This window comes from Coregonus lavaretus, assembly GCF_964263955.1.
Source record: "Coregonus lavaretus genome assembly, chromosome: 20".
Taxonomy (NCBI): domain Eukaryota; kingdom Metazoa; phylum Chordata; class Actinopteri; order Salmoniformes; family Salmonidae; genus Coregonus; species Coregonus lavaretus.
In genome coordinates, this window is record NC_140007.1 from 31982487 (window position 1) to 32006402 (window position 23916).

Consider the following 23916-nt stretch of genomic DNA (forward strand, 5'->3'; position numbering starts at 1 on the left):
GTCCCTAACACCCTCAGGGGACCCCCAGCCTATCCACAGCAGGCCCTCAAACCCAGGGGGGAGGAGGAGGGACACATTTGATTGATGATAGTGTGAATTAAACAGAAAGAGATGGAGAGAATCCTTTTATCAGGGCTGAAACATGAGTGGATTAAAATGTAGTTGTACAACCCGTCTGTATAATTCAGCAAGCCATCCCATGGTATCGCAGTGTGCCAGAAGTCCTGATGAGATCCGCCTTCCTCCATCACTGATCCCCACACTATGTCGGTGAATCAAGACAACACTCTGTTGAGAAACCTGTGAGAAATCTGTTTTCAACAGATCCCACATCATGATCACCATATTTTTCAAGATGTAGCATGAACACGTAACATGTTCCATACTCTAACATGTTCCATAATCTAACCTTTGGTGCTCTCAGTGCAACTGCACACATTACAGTACTTTTTGGTATCCTAATAGATAGATTAACATATTTTTCTTTACATATAAAGGTGCCAGTATGCATGTAACAGAGCGAAGGGAATTTGATTTTATTATGAAAATGGAATTACTGTGAAAGAAGAATGTGTAAAGTGTTGGAAGTAGTGCCTACGCCACCCACAGACCCTAGAGATCCTATATATCTGAGATATTTCTATTTAATTCTGTATGAGAGACTTAAAACACAATTTGCCACAATATATCAACTAGTTACATCTATACTCTAGAGCTCAGTATACATTCAATCATGGATGAGGGGACATGCAGTAGCTTCTGGCTGTCCTTAATCAGTGTCACCAAGACATTCTCTCCATGCCCATTTCAGAGGCCTTAATGGGTCTACTGCATGTCTCTGTCTGTCTGGCAGGATACACTGGGCACTCTGCGCCTCTGACTCCATGGCTGCCCCGCTCATGTTTTGTGCCACTGTGTAATTTATTAGCCTCTACTACTGGCCTCTCTCTGCACATCCTCCACTCCCCTACTCAGGGGGCAGGTGAGAGTTCAGCTGTTTAGTTTAACACATCACTGACAACCAAGGCCCTGAGACCAGGCTGGCTCACTGCACCACAGACCCCACATGTGACAACTGCAATTAGTGGGAATTCTGGGAAATATGCAATTACTGAGAATCCCTGTTTTCTCATGCGGACAGACGAGAGTAATTTATCAACGGGCCCCCAATGGCATCTCCTCAGTCTTTTAGGCCTGTGGGGAATGGTGTTGTACAAGTGCCGCTGTCTTTGTCTTGAGCTCTTCCCCTCCAGGCCTGGTCTGGTCTGTGAACTCAAGGATCCCTGGGAAGGCAGGGTGTATTGACGAAGAGGGATGCAGCCAGGGTTCACTGATTAAAAACAACCCCCTTGCTTACTCCCTGCAGCCTTTTGTTTCAGCTGAACACTGTAGTAGAGTGTAATTGTTGCTGCAGGCTACTGCAGGAGTAGTGCTTAACAGAGTATAGTAGGACAATAGGGAAAGACATATGGGACAAAATTAGCTAAATAAATATCCACCCCCATACAGTGAAAGTATGGGTTAGCATATTGCAAGATATTCTTGCCTATATGAGACTATAACAATCATCTCTCCAGTGCTGAATGCTGACCAAAATGTGACTGAGGTACCAACCTGCTGCAGGCCTTTGTTCCCATGCGGTCTGAATGGAGCGTATAGATAGGATGAGACTGACGAGGGCAAAGAGCATGACGATTTGAGCACTGACCTGGTTTTCCACTGTAGTCATCATAAAGGAGAGAGACAAGCTCCTGGCCCTCCAGGGGATGTAATAACATCAGGCCCTTGGTCTAATTCAGAACCTCAGTGTGCAGTCGGTTAATATAGTAAAAACCATTACCATTTGCCTTTACAATACCCTCCTCTGTCCCTGGTCCCAGGCAGTCTGGATTCAGGTGACTGTAGTCCCCTCTAATGGAGTTCCAGTGATAAGGACGGGTCTGTTTATTACGTACATGCGGTCGACCGTGGCGGTAGCAGCTGTGCACAGGCAGGTGTTGAGACCAGCGTGCACTAAGGCACCGCTGGCAGGCCTCGACGTTCATTTCACGCACGCTAATGTCACCCAAGCTGTGTTGGTAACAGAGGTCGCCGGGTGCACTGTAGCCTATAACTGATGAGTGATGAGGTCTCGTAATAGTCAGGGAGGGAGTTTCCATTATTCTGTAAAATTGGTTTGTTTGTGAAATATCAATGAATCATCATTGTTTTTTTGGGGGGAGAATATCTGGTTTAACTAAGAGCCAGATTCAATCAGATCCGCTTTAGCCGAAATCCGCATAGCTGATGTTTTGACGGTGTCGGAGGTGGAACTGTGTTAGAGCTGTCAAATACACAAGTGTCTCCCGGCATTATACCTAAAGCAGACATTGTCATTGCCTGCAAGGAGTCGCATTAAGAGAAATCCCATGCAGCCTTGTTTACAAGTTCGAACACTGTAATGTGAGATGTAATCTACACCTCGATTAGGCTGATAGAAATCCTCATTATTATTTTATTTTTTATGCCATTTAGCAGACGCTTTTATCCAAAGCGACTTACAGTCATGCGTGCATACATTTTTGTGTATGGGTGGTCCCGGGGATCGAACCCACTACCTTGGCGTTACAAGCGCCGTGCTCTACCAGCTGAGCTACAGAGGACCACCATTTTGTTTCAGGATTTTAAATTTGAGTGTCATTATTTCTATATAGCTACACTTTCTCCTTCTGAACTTCTAACATGAGTGGGACAGGTGTGGCTTTGAGACAATGATCACAAGAGCAGCTGCTCACCGACTTGACAGCTCCAACGCAGTTCCACCTCCAACACAGACAAAACATCAGCTATGTGGGTGTCGGCTATCGCCAGTTAACGCTTGATCGGATTGAACCCAGACCTACAGTGCCTTGCAAAAGTATTCATCCCCCTTGGCGTTTTTCCTATTTTGTTGCATTACAACCTGTAATTGAAATGGATTTTTATTTGGATTTCTTGTAGTGGACATACACAAAATTTAAAAAACAAATAGTTTCAAAAAGAATTAACAAATTTAAAATGGAAAAGTGGTGGTGCTATGAAGCCCCTAAATAAGATCTGGTGCAACCAATTACCTTCGAAGTCACATAATTAGTTAAATAAAGTCCACCTGTGTGCAATCTAAGTAATCTGTCACATGATCTCAGTATATATACACCTGTTCTGAAAGGCCCCAGAGTCTGCAACACCACTAAGCAAGGGGCACCACTAAGCAAGTGGCACCATGAAGACCAAGGAGCTCTCCAAACAGGTCAGGGACAAAGTTGTGGAGAAGTACAGATCAGGGTTGGGTTATCAAAAAATATCTGAAACTTTGAACATCCCACGGAGCACCATTAAATCCATTATTAAAAAATGGAAAGAATATGGCACCACAACAAACCTGCCAAGAGAGGGTCGCCCACCAAAACCTACGGACCAGTCAAGGAGGGCATTAATCAGTGGCAACAAAGAGACCAAAGATAACCCTGAAGGAGCTGCAAAGCTCCACAGCCGAGATTGGAGTATCTGTCCATAGGACCACTTTAAGCCATACACTCCACAGAGCTGGGATTTACAGAAGAGTGGCCAGAAAAAAGCCATTGCTTAAAGAAAAAAAGGCATGTGGGAGACTCCCCAAACATATGGAAGAAGGTACTCTGGTCAGATGAGACTAAAATTGAGCTTTTTGGCCATCAAGGAAAACGCTATGTCTGGCGCAAACCCAACACCTCTCATCACCCCGAGATCACCATCCCCACAGTGAAGAATGGTGGTGGCAGCATCATGCTGTGGGGATGTTTTTCATTGGCAGGGACTGGGAAACTGGTCAGAATTGAAGGAATGATGGATGGCACTAAATACAGGGAAATTCTTGAGGAAAACCTGTTTCAGTCTTCCAGAGATTTGAGACTGGGACGGAGGTTCACCTTCCAGCAGGACAATGACCCTAAGCATACTGCTAAAGCAACACTTGAGTGGTTTAAGGGGAAATATTTAAATATCTTGGAATGGCCTAGTCAAAACCCAGACCTCAATCCAATTGAGAATCTGTGGTATGACATAAAGATTGCTGTACACCAGCGGAACCCATCCAACTTGAAGGAGCTGGAGCAGTTTTGCCTTGAAGAATGGGCAAAAATCCCAGTGTGGGGGGGGGGGGGGGGTGAATAGCTATGCACGCTCAAGTTTTCTGTTTTTTTTTCTTATTTCTTGTTTGTTTCACAAAAAAAAGTATTTTGCATCTTCAAAGTGGTAGGCATGTTGTGTAAATCAAATGATACAAACCCCAAAAAAATCCATTTTAATTCCAGGTTGTAAGGCAACAAAATAGGAAAAATGCCAAGAGGGGTGAATACTTTCGCAAGCCACTGTAAACTTATGGCCACTTCTGTGCAATCATACAGATGTAGGATCTTAATTTGAGCCAGTTTTCTACAGCAGGAAAATAATCCTGCAGCAACAGGAAATGTGTATAATTATGTGGATTATAATTAATGGACATTTTTGTAGGGGTTGATACATTTTTCATTAGGGCAAATCAAGTCTGAAATTTCAAAGTGGAAATTACATACTTTAGATGCCTTTTTAAAACTTAAATGCACTGCAAGTTTGCGTTTCCTTCCATCCAGGAAAGTTCTCAGCAACAAAAGAATGATCAAATTAAAATCCTACATCTGTACATAAGATAGAAATTCTGAAACAACTTGGCTATAGCCTTACATAAACTCTTATGTCCAAGGAGATTGTGATCTAGTGCTTTGCTACATGTCCTAATTCATGATGACGTTACTATTGAAAAATATATTGCTGTGGTTCACCAATAAGTCCAAAAGGAGAGAACCGTTATTGACTGCAGTATTTAAATGGAATCTATCCAAAAGGCATCAACAATGCCTGAGTGAAATGATATACGTCAGAATGAACAAATACAGAAAAATAATACCAATGGCCATTCAATGTTGCAAATGAAAAGTTATCTGTTTCATCTCTCACAGACATTTACAAACCCTTGAGGAGAAAATGAACTTCAAATTAAAATGTCTGTTTGATGCATTATCTTAATAGGGATGGATTGGAGGAGAGGACTGGATGTATGGTGCTCTCTCTCATCCCTAACCCTGAGGGGACAGACTTAGGGAGTTGTCATTACCAATACCAACCCAGTCCTTCAGAACAGGCCCATTGGGAGGGAGGTGGTTCCACAGAGAATGTCGCCTTTTGACAGGTGTCTTACCTGATTAATGTATCAGGCAATTATACAGAACTATTGTACTTCCTCATTTGGGCAGCCATTGGTGTTGATTGGTCAGATTCTAGAATAACATATCCAACAGTGGAGTGGAGTGTGTTGAGTGAATATGAAAATGTGTCACAAATATTTGAATCGCTCATCTGTTAAAAAAGGAAGAATACAAGGAAATCTTCAAATAGACAGTATAGCTTCAACAGGCAGTGACGCTTCTACACCACTTTCCCACTACAAGAGCAAAGTTATAAAATGGATGTATCTGACATAAATGTGAAAGTGATTTATGGAGACTGAACTCCTACATATCGTTTCTTGTGTTGTTCAATCTGCTCTACAGCCGTTCTGGATGGAGCAGACAGCAGACGGGAGGGAGGCAGCTTTTATGCACCCTACATAAAGGGTGACCTAGGAGCCACGGCCTTCTGTAAGGGTGTCAACTTGAACACGCTTCCAGGCAGCAACACAGTGAACACAGCCATGCCTCCACTCTGACTGCCAGCTGCTTCGTCTGTGTGTGTCTGCAGAAAAGCTGCATGCCCTTTGAAATGCGCTCAAATACACAAATGTAGGCCTATGAATGCACACACCCACTTACCGATGTGCACTGCAAAACATGTATGGTTGCACACATTTCAAAGTAAAGAATGTAACTTTATCTGTAATGTAGAATGTTATGTACAGTAGTCTACAGGTACACAAATAAACCATGAATTATGAATATACATCATAAAATGGTATGACCTTTAATGCAATGTGGATGAATGAATATAGCTATAAAAAGTGGTCTCTTGGCAGAACTTATCCCGGGTATGGGGTGAGTTGAGCCACGGGACAGGGTAAGTTAAGCCTACACATTTCTGTACTGAATGAAATACAATATTACCACTACCTTTTTAAAACCATGTCTATCTTTATTTCCCAAACACAATTCAACACAATCACAATCGCTTTTTGGTCTTTTAATCATTTTAAGCATATTTTAACACAGACTTAACACCTAACAAACACTTTGTACTTTTTTAAACACTTTTGACACAGGCCAGTCCCTTGCATGCATTGCATTACGCCTGAAAAAAAAAAAAAAACTTCAATTTGTTCAACTTGCCATTGGCTCAACTTACCCCAAGGCAAACATTTTGACTATATTAGCCCACACAGCTACAAGGATGCACTTTCATGCTAGGTTTAGGAACTCATATTTAAGCTTATAGGGACCCCAACTGATGTATAGAACAATCTTAAAATGATCTACTTTGGTTTAGATACAAGCATCATGAAACCTCTAAACACAATAAATTAATTTGACTTGGTGAAAATCTGTTTTTGGGATCTAATTGCTTACTACTTTTTCCATGTGTTTTTTTCCTTCACAGACTCCATGAAATGATGACCTCTTCCTAAATTTTGGGTCAAATGATAAATGTTGTGTATCGTTTCCTAGAAACAAGGATGGCTCAACTTACCCCATTGGCTTAACTTACCCGACTCTCCCCTAATGGGTCTTTGTCTTGTGGTAGCATCTGTAGCCAGCGAGGAAGAGGCGAAGAAAGAGGGTTTACTCCGCCCAAAATCTGTCCACGTTAAGCAGATCATTAATTATTAAGCAAGTGAGGAGTTTTTTATGGGGGGCAATGAGAGAGTGTCGAATTTAGTCAAGACGAAAATTAAATGCTATTTTGATACATGAGGCTTATTTGATCTAATAGAAGTTTCATAATGCTTAGGTTGTTATGAGTGTAGTGATATGTAATGCACGTGACATCCCAGCAAGTTTGAGAAAAAACACTTTACATCGGAGTTGTCCCTGTTGAAATTTGAGACTGACTATGCATATTCATGAGGCTAGCATCTCACTCTCCATTGAATACAGGCAGTTGACGTCAACACCCCTCATCGAATATTCAAAAACGTATTGAAATAACGACCGCCGTTCCGCTCTGTGGACAATGATTCCCATTGTTAAGGCAGAGACACAACCCACTGGGCACAGACGACAATTTAACATCTATTCCACATTGGTTCAATGTTCAACATTTAATTGAAATGACGTGGAAACAACGTTGATTCAACCAGTGTGTCCCCAGTGGGAAGCATCTCGTCATTACAGATCTCTGTATCTTTTGGGATTGAAGAGAGTTTGCAGCAAAAGAGTGTCAGGATCTCCTAGCACCATGATTATCGCCTGCCTGTCTCTCAGCGTTGTTTACGGACAAGGCCCACTGGGCATAAACTGGTTGAATCAACGTTGTTTCCATGTTACAAAAAAAGTATATGTGATGACGTTGAATCAACATGGAAAACTGATTGGATGTGTTTTTTTAAAGTCATAAATTTAAGGGAATTTCATATTTTTTTCACCCAGATTTGAACCTAAATCCAATGACATGGTGACATTAAAAAAAAGAATCACATTGAATTCACGTTAGTTGACAACTCAACCAAATGTAAATCAAAACTAGATGTTGAAATGACGTCTGTGCCCAGTGGGGGGCCTCATAACAGAATGCCTGCTACCCGCCCCCACCTTCCACCCCCATCCCAGAATGGTGACTATTATAAACCAAAAACGTATGCTCTCAATATATATGCAAATGATGACTGGTCCCAAGGTGAAGATCGCAAAGGCAGCAATGCTGCTCGCCTGTGTTTTGCTCATTTGAGAAAATGTTGAGAGTAACAAAGACCACAGGAAATATTATGTTTTTTGCTAAATATTAGAAAAAGCAATCATTTTCCACAGGCCGCCTAATCCTGGGGAAATTGATCCTCACCTTTCTGACAAGCAGGTGGGAAGGGAAACACATAAGAGGAGAAAAAAGACGTCTGGTTCAATGTCGCCTGATGATTTTATTTTAGCTTGGTTGCAGATTCCTTCATTTTATTAATGAAAGGGCTCCGTTTTTGGCAACAAGGGCCCCGTGTGTTTGTTAATCCCCTAAAGCAAACAGGTGTTGCTCACACCGACAAATGAGCAACTGGAATGAAAACTTCTTTTGGACTTGCTACACAATAAACATCTAGGGGTCTGTGTTTAGTCTATTGAGCCAATCAACTTCATCCATGCTGCATATATGCAAATATTCTCATTTGTTGTCTAATTTCAATCAGACTGAGAGCATCACACTAATGCAGTTGCTCCTATTTTGGGGTTGGGGTACAAATTGAAAGCGACAGTCTATTATCCAGTGGTATGACCTTCTCCATGGAACATAATATGAAAAAACCTGCAATGCCTTTTTGGGAATGGAGGAGGGGAAGTGGGGGAGGGACTGTTCATGATTAATTAACCCAATTAATTTAGAATAAGATTACTGGAACAATCATTTAGAGATAACTTAGAGCAAGGTGCGATGATTACTATTATAATTCATATTTAATTATCACTATAGAAAGGAAAGCGGTTGATATGAATACAAATTAAGGTCTTTAGATTTTTTTTTATGGCACCAGGGTGCTTCTGCGTCATTCCTTTGGAAAGTACTGGGTTAATTAGGTTTGCCTTTAAGGAAATGTTTATGAATAATAATGACTTATTTGGGATGGAGACGAACAATCAGATCTATTATATTAAGTCCAATCCAAGCATCTCTCCATTCACAATTACAGCTATTTGAAAAGATGACATTTAGAAAATAACTTTCTCATCATGCTGTCCATTCTTTTCCCCCAGTACTCTTTAAGACCTTATCCTTGGAAGTTAATAGCACATTTGTTTCAGAGGATGACAATAACAGAGTTCCTTACTGTGCGTGGTTGTGGATGGCTAGCTACCTCCCATATGTTGTAGATTGCATATTCTTTATTGCTCCTACTTTCACCAGTGTTATTTATTGATCTGCCATTATGGAAGAACCCTGCTCTGCACGGCCAGTTATTCCCTCCTCATCCACAATATGATAAAGGAATTTATCCCACTAGAACTGTGTACTGAGCTGCAGCTTTAATGGTATTAAGAAACATAATTCTTTCATCATATTAAATAGTCTCATATGCTCCTGGGTTGGGTTCTCTCTGATAGAGGCTGTTGAGGCAAAATAACAGACTGTGAGTGTGGGGTGGGAGAGCGAGAGAGAGGGGGGAGGGAGAGAGAGGGGGGGAGATGGGGGGGGGGGGGAAGAGAGGGGGGAGATGGGGTAGGGATAGAGAGAGGGGGAGGGAGAGAGAGAGAGGGGGAGATGGGGGAGGGTTAGAGAGAGGGGGAGGGGGATGGGGAGGGAGAGAAAGGGGGGAAGAGGGGGAGGGAAAGAGAGGGGAGAGATGGGGGAGGGATAGAGAGGGGGAGTAGAAGAAAGAGAGGAAGAGGGAGAAAGAGGGAGAGAAAGAGGTTGTAAACATGCAGCTATGTTGTAAACATGCAGCTAGGTTGTAAACATGCAGCTATGTTGTAAACATGCAGCTAGGTTGTAAACATGCAGCTAGGTTGTAAACATGCAGCTATGTTGTAAACATGCAGCTAGGTTGTAAACATGCAGCTAGGTTGTAAACATGCAGCTAGGTTGTAAACATGCAGCTAGGTTGTAAACATGCAGCAGGCTAAATAAGGAACAAGTGCTCAGAGACAATAGGACAGAGGAGGAGATTTTTATTCACTGCAAAACAATTGCTTTCCATCTATGTTTGATCACACCTTGGGCTGTGTTTGTTGTATCATTTATATCCAAAATGCTTCTAATCTTCCAAATATCACTGGGTATGTGTTGTTATTCATGTTTATGCATCCATTAAGTACTCCTTCCTTTCCAAACTACAAAAGGGGTTCACAGTATGAGTGAGTGTAAGTAAGAGTTACCATTATATATTGATAGGTGAGGAACAGCCAATTCTGTCTGTGCTCTGTCTGAGAGATATTAATTCATTTCCATGCAGCTGTCTTCTTGCAAGGTGTTGAGAAACAGGATGAAAAGGATTGTTCAGAGGGAGAATGAAGGGTCTGCTATCATCTTTAGGCAGACTGGAGCTGGTGGAGATGTTATTAGCATAAATTATCTCACCCGCCAAAGAGAGATAGGAACATATTAGTTTCTTTCTGCCTTTCTCACTTAATTGCCCCACTTATTGTACAGTTGCCTGTGGACAACAAAATCGAGCACACACACCGAGACACACACACAGGACAACAGGCAGACACAAGCCAAATAGGGCATGAGTGATATAGTGAACTATCTGCCAACTTGCATTTGATATACAGTGGTGTGGCAGTGGAAGCTGTTAAAGCCCATTCACTCCCTTTATGTTGAGCTGGGAGTCCTCAATAAAGTAAGAAATATTGTCTCCTCGACCTTCTTCTCTTTGCTAGGGCTGATCAGTGTCTGTTTACAGCAGAAGAAAGGGTTTGTATTGCATTGTAGAGCGCTATATATAACAATTATTTATTCGTTTGATGTAGTCTGGGTTTATTTATTTATTTTCTCACCACCCGAGACAACATCATTCATCATTCTCTCTGTGTGTGATATTGTTGGATAAACTGTAATCCTGATCTAACCAGTCCCAGACACTGGTGAGTCACTTATCAATTATTTATTATGTCACTTATTTTTGTGCGCATATACATATCTAGGATCTTTTTTATATACAGTACCAGTCAAAAGTTTGGACACACCTACTCATTCAAGGGTTTTTCTTTATTTTTACTATTTTCTACATTGTATAATAATAGTGAAGACATCAAAACTATGAAATAACACATATGGAATCATGTAGTAACCAAAAAAGTGTTAAACAAATCAAAATATATTTTATATTTGAGATTCTTCAAAGTAGCCACCCTTTGCCTTGATGACAGCTTTGCACACTCTTGGCATTCTCTCAACCAGCTTCACCTGGAATGCTTTTCCAACAGTCTTGAAGGAGTTCCCACATATGCTGAGCACTTGTTGGCTGCTTTTCCTTCACTCTGCGGTCCGACTCATCCCAAACCATCTCAATTGCGTTGAGGTCGGGGGATTGTGGGGCCAGGCCATCTGATGCAGCACTCCATCACTCTCCTTCTTGGTAAAATAGCCCTTACATGTGTTGGGTCATTGTCCTGTTGAAAAACAAATGATAGTCCCACTAAGCCCAAACCAGATGGGATGGCGTATCGCTGCAGAATGCTGTGGTAGCCATGCTGGTTAAGTGTGCCTTGAATTCTAAATAAATCACAGACAGTGTCACCAGCAAAGCACCCCCACACCATAACATTTCCTCCTCCATGCTTTACGGTGGGAAATACACATGCGGAGATCATCCATTCACCCACATCGCGTCTCACAAAGACACAGCGGTTGGAACCAAAAATCTCAAATTTGGACTCTAGACCAAAGGACAAATTTCCACCGGTCTAATGTCCATTGCTCGTGTTTCTTGGCCCAAGCAAGTCTCTTCTTATTATTGGTGTCCTTTAGTAGCGGTTTCTTTGCAGCAATTCGACCATGAAGGCCTGATTCACGCAGTCTCCTCTGAACAGTTGATGTTGAGATGTGTCTGTTACTTGTACTCTGTGAAGCATTTATTTGGGCTGCAATTTCTGAGGCTGGTAACTCTAATGAACTTATCCTCTGCAGCAGAGATAAATCTGGGCCTTCCATTCCTATGGCGGTCCTCATGAGAGCCAGTTTCATCATAGCGCAATATGGTTTTTGCGACTGCACTTGAAGAAACGTTCAAATGTTCCATATTGATTGACCTTAAGAGAAATGATGGACTGTCATTTGAGCTGTTCTTGCCATAATATGGACTTGGTCTTTTACCAAATAGGGCTATCTTCTGTATACCCCCCTACCTTGTCACAACACAACTGATTGGCTCAAACGCATTAAGAAGGAAATAAATTCCACATATTAACTTTTAAGAAGGCACACCTGTTAATTGAAATGCATTCCCTGTGACTACCTCATGAAGCTGGTTGAGAGAATGCCAAGAGTGTGCAAAGCTCTCATCAAGGCAAAGGGTGGCTATTTGAAGAATCTGAAATATATGATATATTTTGATTTGTTTAACACTTTTTTGGTTACTACATGATTCCATATGTATTATTTCATAGTTTTGATGTCTTCACTATTATTCTACAATGTAAAAAATAGTAAAAATAAAGAAAAACCCTTGAATGAGTAGATGTGTCCAAACTTTTGACTGGTAGTGTATATAAAAAAAATTACATTCTTTTTCATGATGTAGGATCTTAATTTGATCACTCTTTTGTTGCTGAGAATTTTCCACTTGCTGAGAAAAGTCCACTTTAAAATGTCAGACTTGATTTGCCCTAACGAAAAATTTAGCAACCCCTACAAAAAATGTCCTTTAATTATAATTATCCAGATAATAATTCACATCTCCTATTGCTGCAGGATTATTTTCCTGCTGTAGCAAACTTTCTCAAAATAAGATCCTGTAGTGACTGTAGAGTATAGAATGTTTATTATAAAACAACACAACACAATCTGATCCAGTACATGACAGAGCCTCCATAATAAAACAGTATGAGGGGATGTTGGCTTGTTGCACCACTGACCCAGTATGGAAAATAGAGGTGAATTATAAATGGTTGTGCCTAATGGACTCACTACCTTGCTCCAAACACTCATGGTAACATCATAAGTGACGCTATGGGCTGTGTCCTGGACTCCTTAGGCACCACTACCTTTACAAATGAATAGCTGTTTCAGAGAAATTAAGAGATGTATTTTCTCTCCATTCAACAGAAATCCTTGATTTCTACAGAAATTAACAAGATGAATTAGCTTGAACGTAAATGAAGTGATTTAATTGCTTTACATGTTTGTAAATTGAGGCAATAGAAATAGAGTTGTTGGAACCTGCGGAACGGCCTTACGTCCTCCTTTTGCAGTTTGCACAGCATCCCTAGTGGAGGAATTGCCTTGAAGAATAAGAAACACAAGAAATGTGCCTCCATTCAGCTGGCCAACTTTCCACAGCCCTCTGAGGCCGTACAGTATGTTAATGAGGTTGAGATAGTGTCGCTGCCTCCCCCTCTGACCAGACGGTGGATACAGCCCAAGCCCCTTCCCCTACTACCGGGGAGGGTAGAGCCATCCTACTCCCACTAGCCCAGAGGGGATGTCACCATAGCAACACCCGTCCCAAGGCAGTGACCAGATGTCAGAGTGAGTCTGAGGGGGCTGGAACTCAGGGCAGAGGAGAGGGGTGAGGAAGGGGCAACCTGTAACTTGTCACCTGTAACTGTCACTTGTTGGTCTCAAATCAGGATAATTAATCAAGTACGTGGATTCATCAAGTCTGTGGATTAGTGAATTGTTGAATCATATAATTAAATAGAACACAGTAAATTATAGAATTACTATGGGTTGAATACTGTGTATCTTGTGAAAATATTTAGTCAATTACTCAAATGCTCAGACAAAAAAGTTACCACACAACCATATGAATAAAACAAATATAACACGGTAAAACCACTTAAATGTAGGGCAATAGCACTGGGAGTGCTGACACAGTAGGTGCTGAGAATGCTTCTTTCTCAATGATGGTTTCCTTCCTCCATTAAGTTGAGTTGCTATCTGTGCCTCAATGTTTCTTCTGAGTGTCATCTTTATATGTTTGAAATATTAATGTCTGCGTGCCATGTCTGAAGCGGAGAGGTGTGCCCTGGCTGTGCTCCACTGCACTGTACAGAAAGCAGAAGAATAAGAAGGTCCTCTGCCCAAGGTTGAGCTCAGTTCAGACAGCAGAGTCAAGCTAGAGGACGGGTAAACAAAACAAAATTTTTAAAAAACTTTAGGAAATCATTAATAGCATGATGCACTGTGTTTTCTCCATCTTTCTCCATTTCTGATCCTCCCTAGACTACATAACAGAACTTGGCTGTAACAAGTTTCTTAGAGCATGTCCAAATTGTTGAAGCACACCGCAGCACCCTTATAAAATTGTTACTTCCAATTTATGACTGTCAATTCAGCATTAAATTCATCCGTAGCATTGCTACTGTATCACCGCAGCATGACAAATTTTTTTGCTGTATGATCCAGCAGCAACACAGCATTGTTGTGCATGGTTTTCCTGATTGATTATTGAGAATGTCGAGAGTTCATATGCCTAACTGACATACAGTAAAAAACGTCTCAGTGTCCCACAAGTGATCAATCAAGTCTCGTTATGTAAGATTCCTACAGTCTCCAATGTGTATTTGTCAGATACATTGACACCTTCTGGCAGCATTCTGACATTTAAATCTGTTCAATATTTCTAAGTAACAAATATTACAGAATATGTAGACATCGGAGCATTTGCTGCCTGCTATGTTTTAATGTTATCAACCCAAATCAATCTAAATGTGAGTCTAATTTTACATTTCATTCTAATCAAAAATATGTAATTAATTAAACAGGTAATTAATTTTCATGCATGTGCCGCACCGTCAGGGAGATGCTAGAGATTTTGCCAAAACGCTATTGCATCCATGGATAAGCAGATAAACAGTGCTGAAATCACTATAATGAAACTACAGTGTGTATGTGTCAGGGTTGGGGTAAATTCCATTAAATTTCAGCCAATTCAGGAAGTAAACTAAAATTCCATTTTCAATTCAAACATTTTCTCATAGGGAATCATTGAGGAAAATTTGAATTGTGGAATTGTACAGTACAGATGTAGGATCTTAATATGAATCACCCTGTTGCAGGAGACCTTGTAGTGTTTTTGAGGTTTAAAAAATTTCAGACTTGAATCAACCCCTACAAAAATGTTCATTAATTGTAATCCACATAATAATTCACATTTCCTGTTGCTTCAGAATTATTTTCGTGCTGTAGCAAACTAGCTCAAATTAAGATCCTACATCTGTATGTGTGTGTGCAGTGTGTTTTCAGTACTGTAAGATATGTCTACTTTTGTCCCAGCTAGGGATAGTTTTGAATGGTGAGGGGTAGTCTGAGGTAACAGAGAGGACAGGATGAGGAGGAGCAAAGTAGTTCCTGCAACAAGGAAAACATAAACTGTGCCACTTCATCTGAAAACAATGGGGGACAGGACACTGAATGTGCTCTCCTCCATGTCTCCATTGTCTCAATCCACCTCTTGTACTCCTCCATTGAGCATGGAGCAGAAGAGGGGGGAGGGACGGACAAGAGAGGGGCAGTGGTAGTAGTGGGGGCAGTGTGTATGTGTGTGGGGGGGTCTGGGTGTGTTCTTTCTCCTCTGTCTGTGTGCGAACGAATGCACAGACGGTTCAGTAGTAATTTGATGTGTGTCCCCGGGGACATTTGATGGATTAAAGCTAAGCAGCTCCATTTCGCAGCACCACCTGATCTTCCACTGCCTGTGCCCCATATAAAGGCTGGAGAGAGAGCTGATCTCAGCTAGTCTGATGGTCTCTCTCTCTCGCTCGCTCTCTCCTCCCTCCTCCACGCTCTCTCTCTGTCTCTCCCTGTCTCTCTCTTCTCTTTCTCTCTGGTCCTTTAAGCCTGGTGCATCACAGGAGCTATCCAGTGCTGAACCAAATAATTTTATTGTATTTTTTGGAAAGCTGGGGGAGCCATAGAGTAACACACAGCATTGTTTACCAACGTTGTTCTCCACTGGTTTCCATTTTCTTTCCATCTCTTCTGTTTTTTAGAGGTTGCCTTTTCGTTTAACACAAGGATTACTACTACTGTCAGCTAGCTCCAGCTCTGCCTGTTTGCTGATTTCTTTGGGGGTATTTTCTTTTCTCTTAATGCGTGATTCTCAGCTCTGTGTGTTTTTTATTCTTTGAAACATGCCCCGTTCGTTTTTGGTGAAGAAAATCAAGCTTGATGATTTCTCTAATCACCATCACCACCTGGACGACTCGTTCACTCCTTTCACACGCTCCCTCACTGACTCTGTGACCAGTTTGGGTGTTCGTCTCAGTGAGAATGGTGAGTTTGCATGCCTCTGCACAGCACAGCACACAGCACATTCGCGTCCTGCCTGCCGTTGTCTAGGGTGTGCTACTGTAGCACCACTGCTCCCTTTGGAGAACCAGGTTCAGTTGTTGATTCCAGAATAAGAATGCCCCATGACATCAATACAGTAAACACAGTTGGAATTATTATTATTCATCCATTGACATGCCTGTTGTCTGCATAAATTAATAACAGACGTTACATAAATCCGGCTGATTTTGCATCCGTATCCCAAATAATCCTCTCCAGCACCCCCTGCCCACCCCCATCCTGCTCCCAGACTTTTGTTTTTTGACTCTGATGATAGGCAGACACAATTCAGGTCACAGCAGAGGATCGGCTTATGCAAATGGTGGAGCAAAACGTGCTTCTTGCATTTAGACATGTGTTCCTATGAATTTGTATTACGTGCACAAATTAAGGTGTGCTTGAATCATGCAGGCTGTCACTTTCCAGTCTTTGTGCGATCTGAGAAATGTATGAAAATGAAAGATAAGTGCTGGATGATACATTTGTCCTTAGCTGTTATTGTCCTTGAGTCTCCTCCTTCCGGGCGTTTGAAAACTAGCAGGGGTGGAGTTTCATCCATGCAGGCCTATCGCCGCCACAAGAGACATCAACGCACTGTACAGTACTGCCGGGGGAGGTGGGTTAGCTGGGGTAGAGGGGGAGCGAGGAGGAGAGAGAGAGAGAAGGAGGAAAAAGGAGGAAAAATGCTTCGGGCAGCATTGACGTGGGGCCACGTGACTAGGGGTATACAGTTAACATAGAAGAAAGGGTCCATAGCTGCACAGTGGGCAACAGTAGGACTGGGCCGCATGCTAAGCCCCTGTCCAGTCAACGCTAGAGAGAGACGTCCTTCACTTTCAGTCAGTCAGGTTTAAGCTCGCTCCCATTTTGTGGCCATATTTAGGATGCCAGATGTCTGTCTGTCTCTCTTTGTTATTTTGTCTTGGCAATAAGCAGATAGCTTTACAGTTCAGATCAACCTGTGAACGTAAAATGATCACTTGTTATTCAGTCACATCACATAATGCTATTATCCAGTGATTTTAGATTAGCAGCAGCAGCAACCAAGAACAAAAACACATGTTTGAACAGTGTTGTTGTTATTAACAAATTATGGCTAGTGAATGGTCAGTTTAACTAAATATATATATTTTTACAATAGAGTATGAGGATAAATTAACTTCTGTTTTATTTACATTTTATAAACACAAATGCAGTTACGATAAAGTTATGGAATCAGATTCATTGCAAAAAACATTACTTCTTTGCATAAATTATGTGGTTGAAATGTAAATCCTTAATAAAGATGTTAGTCTCAGTCTCTGTTGTTCTGTCATTGATAAACACTATTCCTCTTCCTTTGAGAAAGAAATAAGCATTTTGATGGGGGAAAAAATTATATATTATGGATTATTGCATTAGTACCAACACTACCATTGTATGCAGACAAAATAACCCTTCTTGTCTGCTCAATGAAATCCCAGAGAAATCACAACATTGTTGAAACGCCTGGCGTCAGCGCTTTCCCCATTGTGGAGACATTTGACTTGAAGTGTCTGTCGAACAACAAAGAAGGAGGGTGGGAGAGTGAGTCCATTAATAACATGCTTGATTTGCATTAGAGGAATGAGTCGCTGTACTGCAAAGGTTAATACAGCATTAGTTCAGCCACAAAAATGAACTCTCTGTCTGACCTTAAGTAATTTAAACCTGTTACACATGTGCAATTAATCAGGGGAATAAAAAACAAGATGTCTATGTGTTTCAATAACAATCTGTTGCTGTATACAGTATGTTTGGCTATTTTCCTCTGCTCTCTTTACGGTACTGCATATTCAGTGAGATAGTGTTTCATTTTAGATGTTAGAAGAAAAAGAAACAAGGTATTATTAAACTTGAAATAGCCTATGAAGTAAGAATGACTATTACCTTTAGAAGTTATATCAGGAGAGGAAGAAATATCATGAGTTGTTATCTATATAGGCTAGTCAACAAAAGGTTGGTGCTTTTGACCAAATAGCACCCTTGCCTTCCTATAAGATCCCAGTCTCCCAGTCCTATAGCATCATGGTAATGACTTTGACAAGGAATGGTCTCTGAGTGGGAACCCTTGGGAATGGAGACAGCATTCTAAGAGAGCACTTAAAAATTGATTTTCTAATGAGCTGATTCCTGAATGCACTTCAGCGAGCTTTAACACTACAGCCACTTTGTTCTGCTGGTAATCCTGTGTATCACGTTTCAGCTTAACCTTTCCATCACTCAACCATGTTCAGTAGGCTATCGTTGTGTAGTCCTCTCCAATCACTTTATTCTGTGCCCTGGCCTGCATTATTTCAATCTTATATCCCCACACGCAGTGTGTTCCAACAGCTGTACTATTTTACAGATGATGGCCTATTGATCAGCAAGAAACTTTGAAGTTCATTAAAAAACAGTAAATAGTTCATTTCCACCGCTTGCGACACACAATGCTTAGGAATCTGCCTTTTCTTCTTCAGTTATGCAATATTTCTCCCAGGGCAGGATTCACACCACATATTGGAAATGGAATCATATGTTTGTCCTATATGTTAGTAAGCTATTGAAGTGGAACATGTTTAGATAAATGCATACAAGTGTGTAGATGTACTGGACTAACGTTAGTAAATATTCAGTGTTGTTTAGCTCCACTTAGCTGCATGCCAGGAAACCTTTTAGCTCCACTTGGCTGCCTCACAATATAGGGATACATTAAATATTGTCTAGACAATAAAATGGCCTGTCTGTAATGTAACATAAGTCAATAATCCAGTGAGACAAATTGGAAATATCCTGGAAGTGCTATTCTGTTGAGAGAAAGGAATTTATATGGTGGTAGCCAAGCTACTAGAAAGAAAGAGCCAAGCTACTGCAAAATAATAAAGCACTCAAAAACAATTGAAGTGCTTTCTAGTATTTTTTCAAAATGTGTTTTTCAGTTTTAATGGCCTCTCCTGATGATTTATCATCCCAAAATACTGTATCCCCTGGACAGTCACCCCAGACCATAGACAGTGTGTGCTGTCTGATGGTTCAGAGTGTTCAGGCTTAATTGGGCAAACGAAAACAAAGATATAGACCTTCAGTCACAGAGGATTGACATACAGTACCTTAGAGTGAGGAAGTCACTGGGTGAAAGAAAGGGTGACTAATCAATGAGACCACTTCAAGTAATAAGAGGGGCCTTCTTTCATAGGTGTCTATAATTAGCAATTATCTGTGTTTAGCAGCCACCACTCATCTTTGCTGTAACTGTGTAATAAAGGTGAATGCTGTGAGTAGTGCTCTGCAGCAGCATCACAGGCCTGTGGTAAATACTGTGTGATTTGGGGAGATTGCAATTTGTTTTGTATGTGTGTATGCTACTGTTTAATAATTTACAAGAGGCAATCATCCATGATAATCATATAATCACAATGCACTTATCCACCACCACAACGCCCGGCCTACTGTAGACTAACTGTCACTGTCACTGTCTCTGTGTGTGTGTGTGTTTTGCCTTACTGTAACTATTATTGTGTGTTTTCTCCAGGCTACATCCAGGATTACATCACGCCATCTATATGTCAGGGGGAGAAGAAGATGGAGCTCAAGATGGCGTCGCCCGTCTCTGACCCTCTGTACACCCAGGTGAGCAGCAGGGGTGAGGAGTACTGTGACCCTGACCTGGAGCACCCCGACAGCCCCCAGTCCGGCATGACGGACAGCGGCTTCTACAGTGGCGAGGCGGAGGCCCTGACCGAGGGCTACACAATGGATGCCTTTTTCATCTCCGACGGGCGCTCGCGGCGGAAGGGAGACGGTGACGGCCGTAAGGGAGGTCGTTCTGGCGCTTCCAATGCCGATGCCACAGAGGACAGGGAGGCAGGGGCCGCTGGCACAGCCCGCCACACTTGCAACGTGTGCGGCAAGACGTACGCCACCTCGTCCAACCTCAGCAGGCACAAACAGACACACCGTAGCTTGGATAGCAAGATGGCGCGCCAGTGTCCCACCTGCGACAAAGTGTATGTGTCCATGCCGGCGCTGGCAATGCACATCCTCACCCACAACCTCAAGCACAAGTGTGACGTGTGCAGCAAGGCCTTCAGCCGGCCCTGGCTCCTGCAGGGCCACATGCGCTCGCACACCGGGGAGAAACCGTTCGCCTGCGCCCACTGCGGCAAAGCCTTTGCTGACCGCTCAAACCTCCGCGCCCACATGCAAACCCACTCTGCCTTCAAGCACTACCGATGCAAGCGCTGCAATAAGACCTTCGCCCTCAAGTCCTACCTGAACAAGCACTATGAATCAGCCTGCTTCAAGGGTTCCGGGGACGAAGATGATGACGAGTCCTGCTCTGAGAACTAGCTGCCGGAACTAGAAGGACGGAAGCAGAATTTGGAACCCTATATTGTAGGTTCTGCAACCAATAACCCCCTTCACTCTGCCCTCCATGCCTTTTTCTTCCTTTTTTTAGAAAGCAATATTTTCACTGAGATTATGTGAAGAAAACTGTTATGATTATGGCAAAGACAATTTCAAAAGATGCTGGATTCCCCCTCTCCCCCGCACAGTAGCTAATCATCCACAGATACATACAATCAAAAGACCCATCCTCCAAATAAAGACTCTAGTTTTTAGCTCACTCACAAACACGCTCACACACACGCACACAACATTATATATGAGGCCTGGCATGTGAATTTTTATCAATGACTATAATGATATTGATATCAATAGTAATATTTAGATTCCTGATATTTTATAGCAAAAAGTACAGGGAAAATGACGAAGAAAAAAAACATTAAAAAAGGACTGTAACAGTTTTCTTTTGTTGTTTATTGACAAAAATGACCTCTTTTATTTCTATGCTGCTTTTTATTTGCTAAGAATTGAATTATTTTGCAACTGCCAACATTCAGTTTTTATGAAAATATGTACTTTGACAGTATTTGCAAAAGAGGGAAATCATTTTAAAGTTAAAAAAAGTACCCTTTTTGTCACACATATGTTTTTAATTCAATGGGTGTTATTTTTCTATTGTCTGACTGAATTTGTTATACATTTTGGTGCCAATTCTTCCTTGATTTTTAAAAGCAAAGCATCTTTGTAACTGTGGGTATTCAGAAAACTTCCAGCAAAACTCATTGAACAAACCTTAAGGCAAACTACATCAGCTGAGTACAATAGGATCATGAACTAGCGGTCATTGTCAGTTCCATCAGAGCAGTTGTTTTGAGTTCTTATGGAGACCTGTTGAACAGGTTGTGGTATCACAAGATACCGGTGGCACTCAAAGTACAATCTCTTCATCATACTGGTAACTACAGTATACCAATAACAACAATGGGAGCCAAACCAAATGTACCGATCAGTTGTTATAGGTGCCATGTGCATTGTGCAGTGACCTGTCTATAGCAATGGAAACCATCCCTGTTCTTCCTCCACCGCGGTGGCTTGCATGAACTTTGCCACTCTGTGCTGTTTCCCTCAGTCGTAATAAGCAATGTTCATTACACGCTCTGAGGTGCTCTCCCTCTCCTTTTACTGGTATTACCTCAAAAAGGAAAAGGTATGATCTCACCACATGCACCCTCAGTTACAAAGGAATGTTTGTATTTTATTTTAAATATGTTGCTGAAAGTTCTTTCTACCATTAGATGTATAGCATCCCACTACCTTGTAAATTGTGTATTTATTGATCTATTTATGTAAGTATTTATTTATTTGTCAATTTATCTATGTATTTGTTATTTATATGTTTCTAAATGTATTCATCTATTAATTTATTAATTTATGCCATTACAGTATTTGTCTATTCATGTGTTGAAATATGACTTTCCATTGACCTTGTAAGATGCTGCTGATCTTCAAAGAAAATGTTTATATGCATGAAACTGTAGAGAGTCCATGGGACTTCGTTTTTTAAAGAGGAACAATGTCTAGTATCAGCCATAACTTCAAACAAATGATGAATGCAGATTATATTTGTTTCACAGCAATAATAACTTCACTGGTACAGCAATTGACATGTATAATAATAATCAAAGCTGTCCTGTTTGCAGTCGAATTTAGGGCAATAAAATGAAACAGATGAAGAAGAAATGTTAAGAAATCCTCCATCTTGTTGTTTCCCAAAGTAGAGTTCACTCAACTGCCTCCCTCTACATATTGGCTGAAGATTGACCCTTGAAGGGTTCATGATCATAATGTCATGCAATACTGTCCAAAGATAGCAAACCTTACTATTATGCTTTATTAGATATCCCATGAAATCATTTCCCACATAGAACATCAAACACTTCCTTATTCAACCCTCTGAATAAGATAGGGGGAATCAGTTATTTTTTAAACAGACACACATTCTATTCTACCAGCTGTCTCCTCTTCCACAACTCACAGAGCTGTATTCCAGAATCCTGACAGGATGAGTTAGTTGGAAGGAGGACTGAGGAGCCCTAATCATCATGCCAGAGGAGATAATGGCAATGGGAAGGCTTTTTCCCCAAGTGGATTAACAAGGCGATAATAATAGCAATGCAGTAATTATAAAACAGTGTCGACAGCAATTGCTCTCCTGATTACCCTGCCAGAGCTTTGCTGCAAGCGACTAAAGCCATGCAAAAGGGAAAAGTCGTGAATCGAGAGATTGGCAGATTTATCTGTAAGATAGTGTTTTCACTCCTTATAACGTAGACTGAGAGAGCTTTGGATAGGTTTATATAGTCTGGTTTAACAGTGAAAGGGGAATATGCACTGAAAAGACCTTAGAAGTTAAATGAAAATGTGAATGTTTTCCAAAATCTCCCACAGTATATAGGAAAATGTAAAACAACACTTCCCATAACAAAAAATTGCCACTTGGTTGGAAGGCTGAAAACAACCGGTGTAAGGCAGGGTGATGCAGAGTGCTTTCCATTTAGGACATCTGTGATGATAGGGATTTTTTTTACAATCACGGTTGCTTCCAATATTAAGCTGTTTGGCAGATCACTCTACATTGAAACCATGTGTTTTTTTAGGATTAGAGGTTTGAAATGATGAGGTGTCTATCGGCAAGATAATGATATGTATTAAAAATATGTCATTATAATTAATGTGTCAATAAATGGATATTCTTCCATCAATTGACAAGAGAAGGTTTTATTCAAATTCCTTTTTCATGTAAATCTCTTCATGACACAAAGACTGATGTTATTGTCGTAAAATAATAATAGACCATCCTTACCCTCTCACCTCCATCATAACCCCTCTCCCTCTCTAACTGGTTTTGATGAGACGTGTGGTTTAGTGGTGTGTGAGATGTGTTAGACTGGGATTGGTAGAGGCCGTGGCTTGTGGGAGGATAACAGGTGTTTGCAGACAGACTGCAGATAGGGAGAGTAATTGAGTTGGTGAGCGACCTCCAAGGGGAAGGTCGAGCACCAGCAGACAAATGCACTGTCAGCTATTTGCATATTCTAAATGGATGACACAATCCCAATAATGGTGATCTCTCCTTTAAAATCCTGTATGGAGTAAACTGTCTGCCTTCTATCGTTCCATCCTCTTCTTTTTACCACTACCACTCCCCCATACAATGACCCCAGACTCTATATTAACCTCTTTCATCCTAAAGATGTAGTCTTGGTTCATGATAGGCTTGGCGATCATACTGGACTTGTTGTGAAAAACCACCTTTCTCCAAAACAACTTGTGGAATATTTATGTAGTTTACAGGTACTTAATTTGTAGAGTATTTTGAGTTCAGAAGGAAATGGTTACTTTTCCCAAAAT

The 23916-nt window shown here is 41.3% G+C and overlaps 1 protein-coding gene across 1 annotated transcript; it reads left to right on the top strand.

The window, feature by feature from the left end:
• Nucleotides 1-15959: 15959 nt before the first annotated feature.
• Nucleotides 15960-20508, top strand: LOC311147305 (transcriptional repressor scratch 2-like; the record flags this gene model as incomplete). The annotated part of the gene is made up of 2 exons (XM_084183990.1): nt 15960-16101; nt 19691-20508. The coding sequence occupies 2 exons, from the start codon at nt 15960-15962 to the stop codon at nt 20506-20508; spliced, it is 960 nt and encodes a 319-aa protein (XP_084040116.1).
• Nucleotides 20509-23916: the final 3408 nt, after the last annotated feature.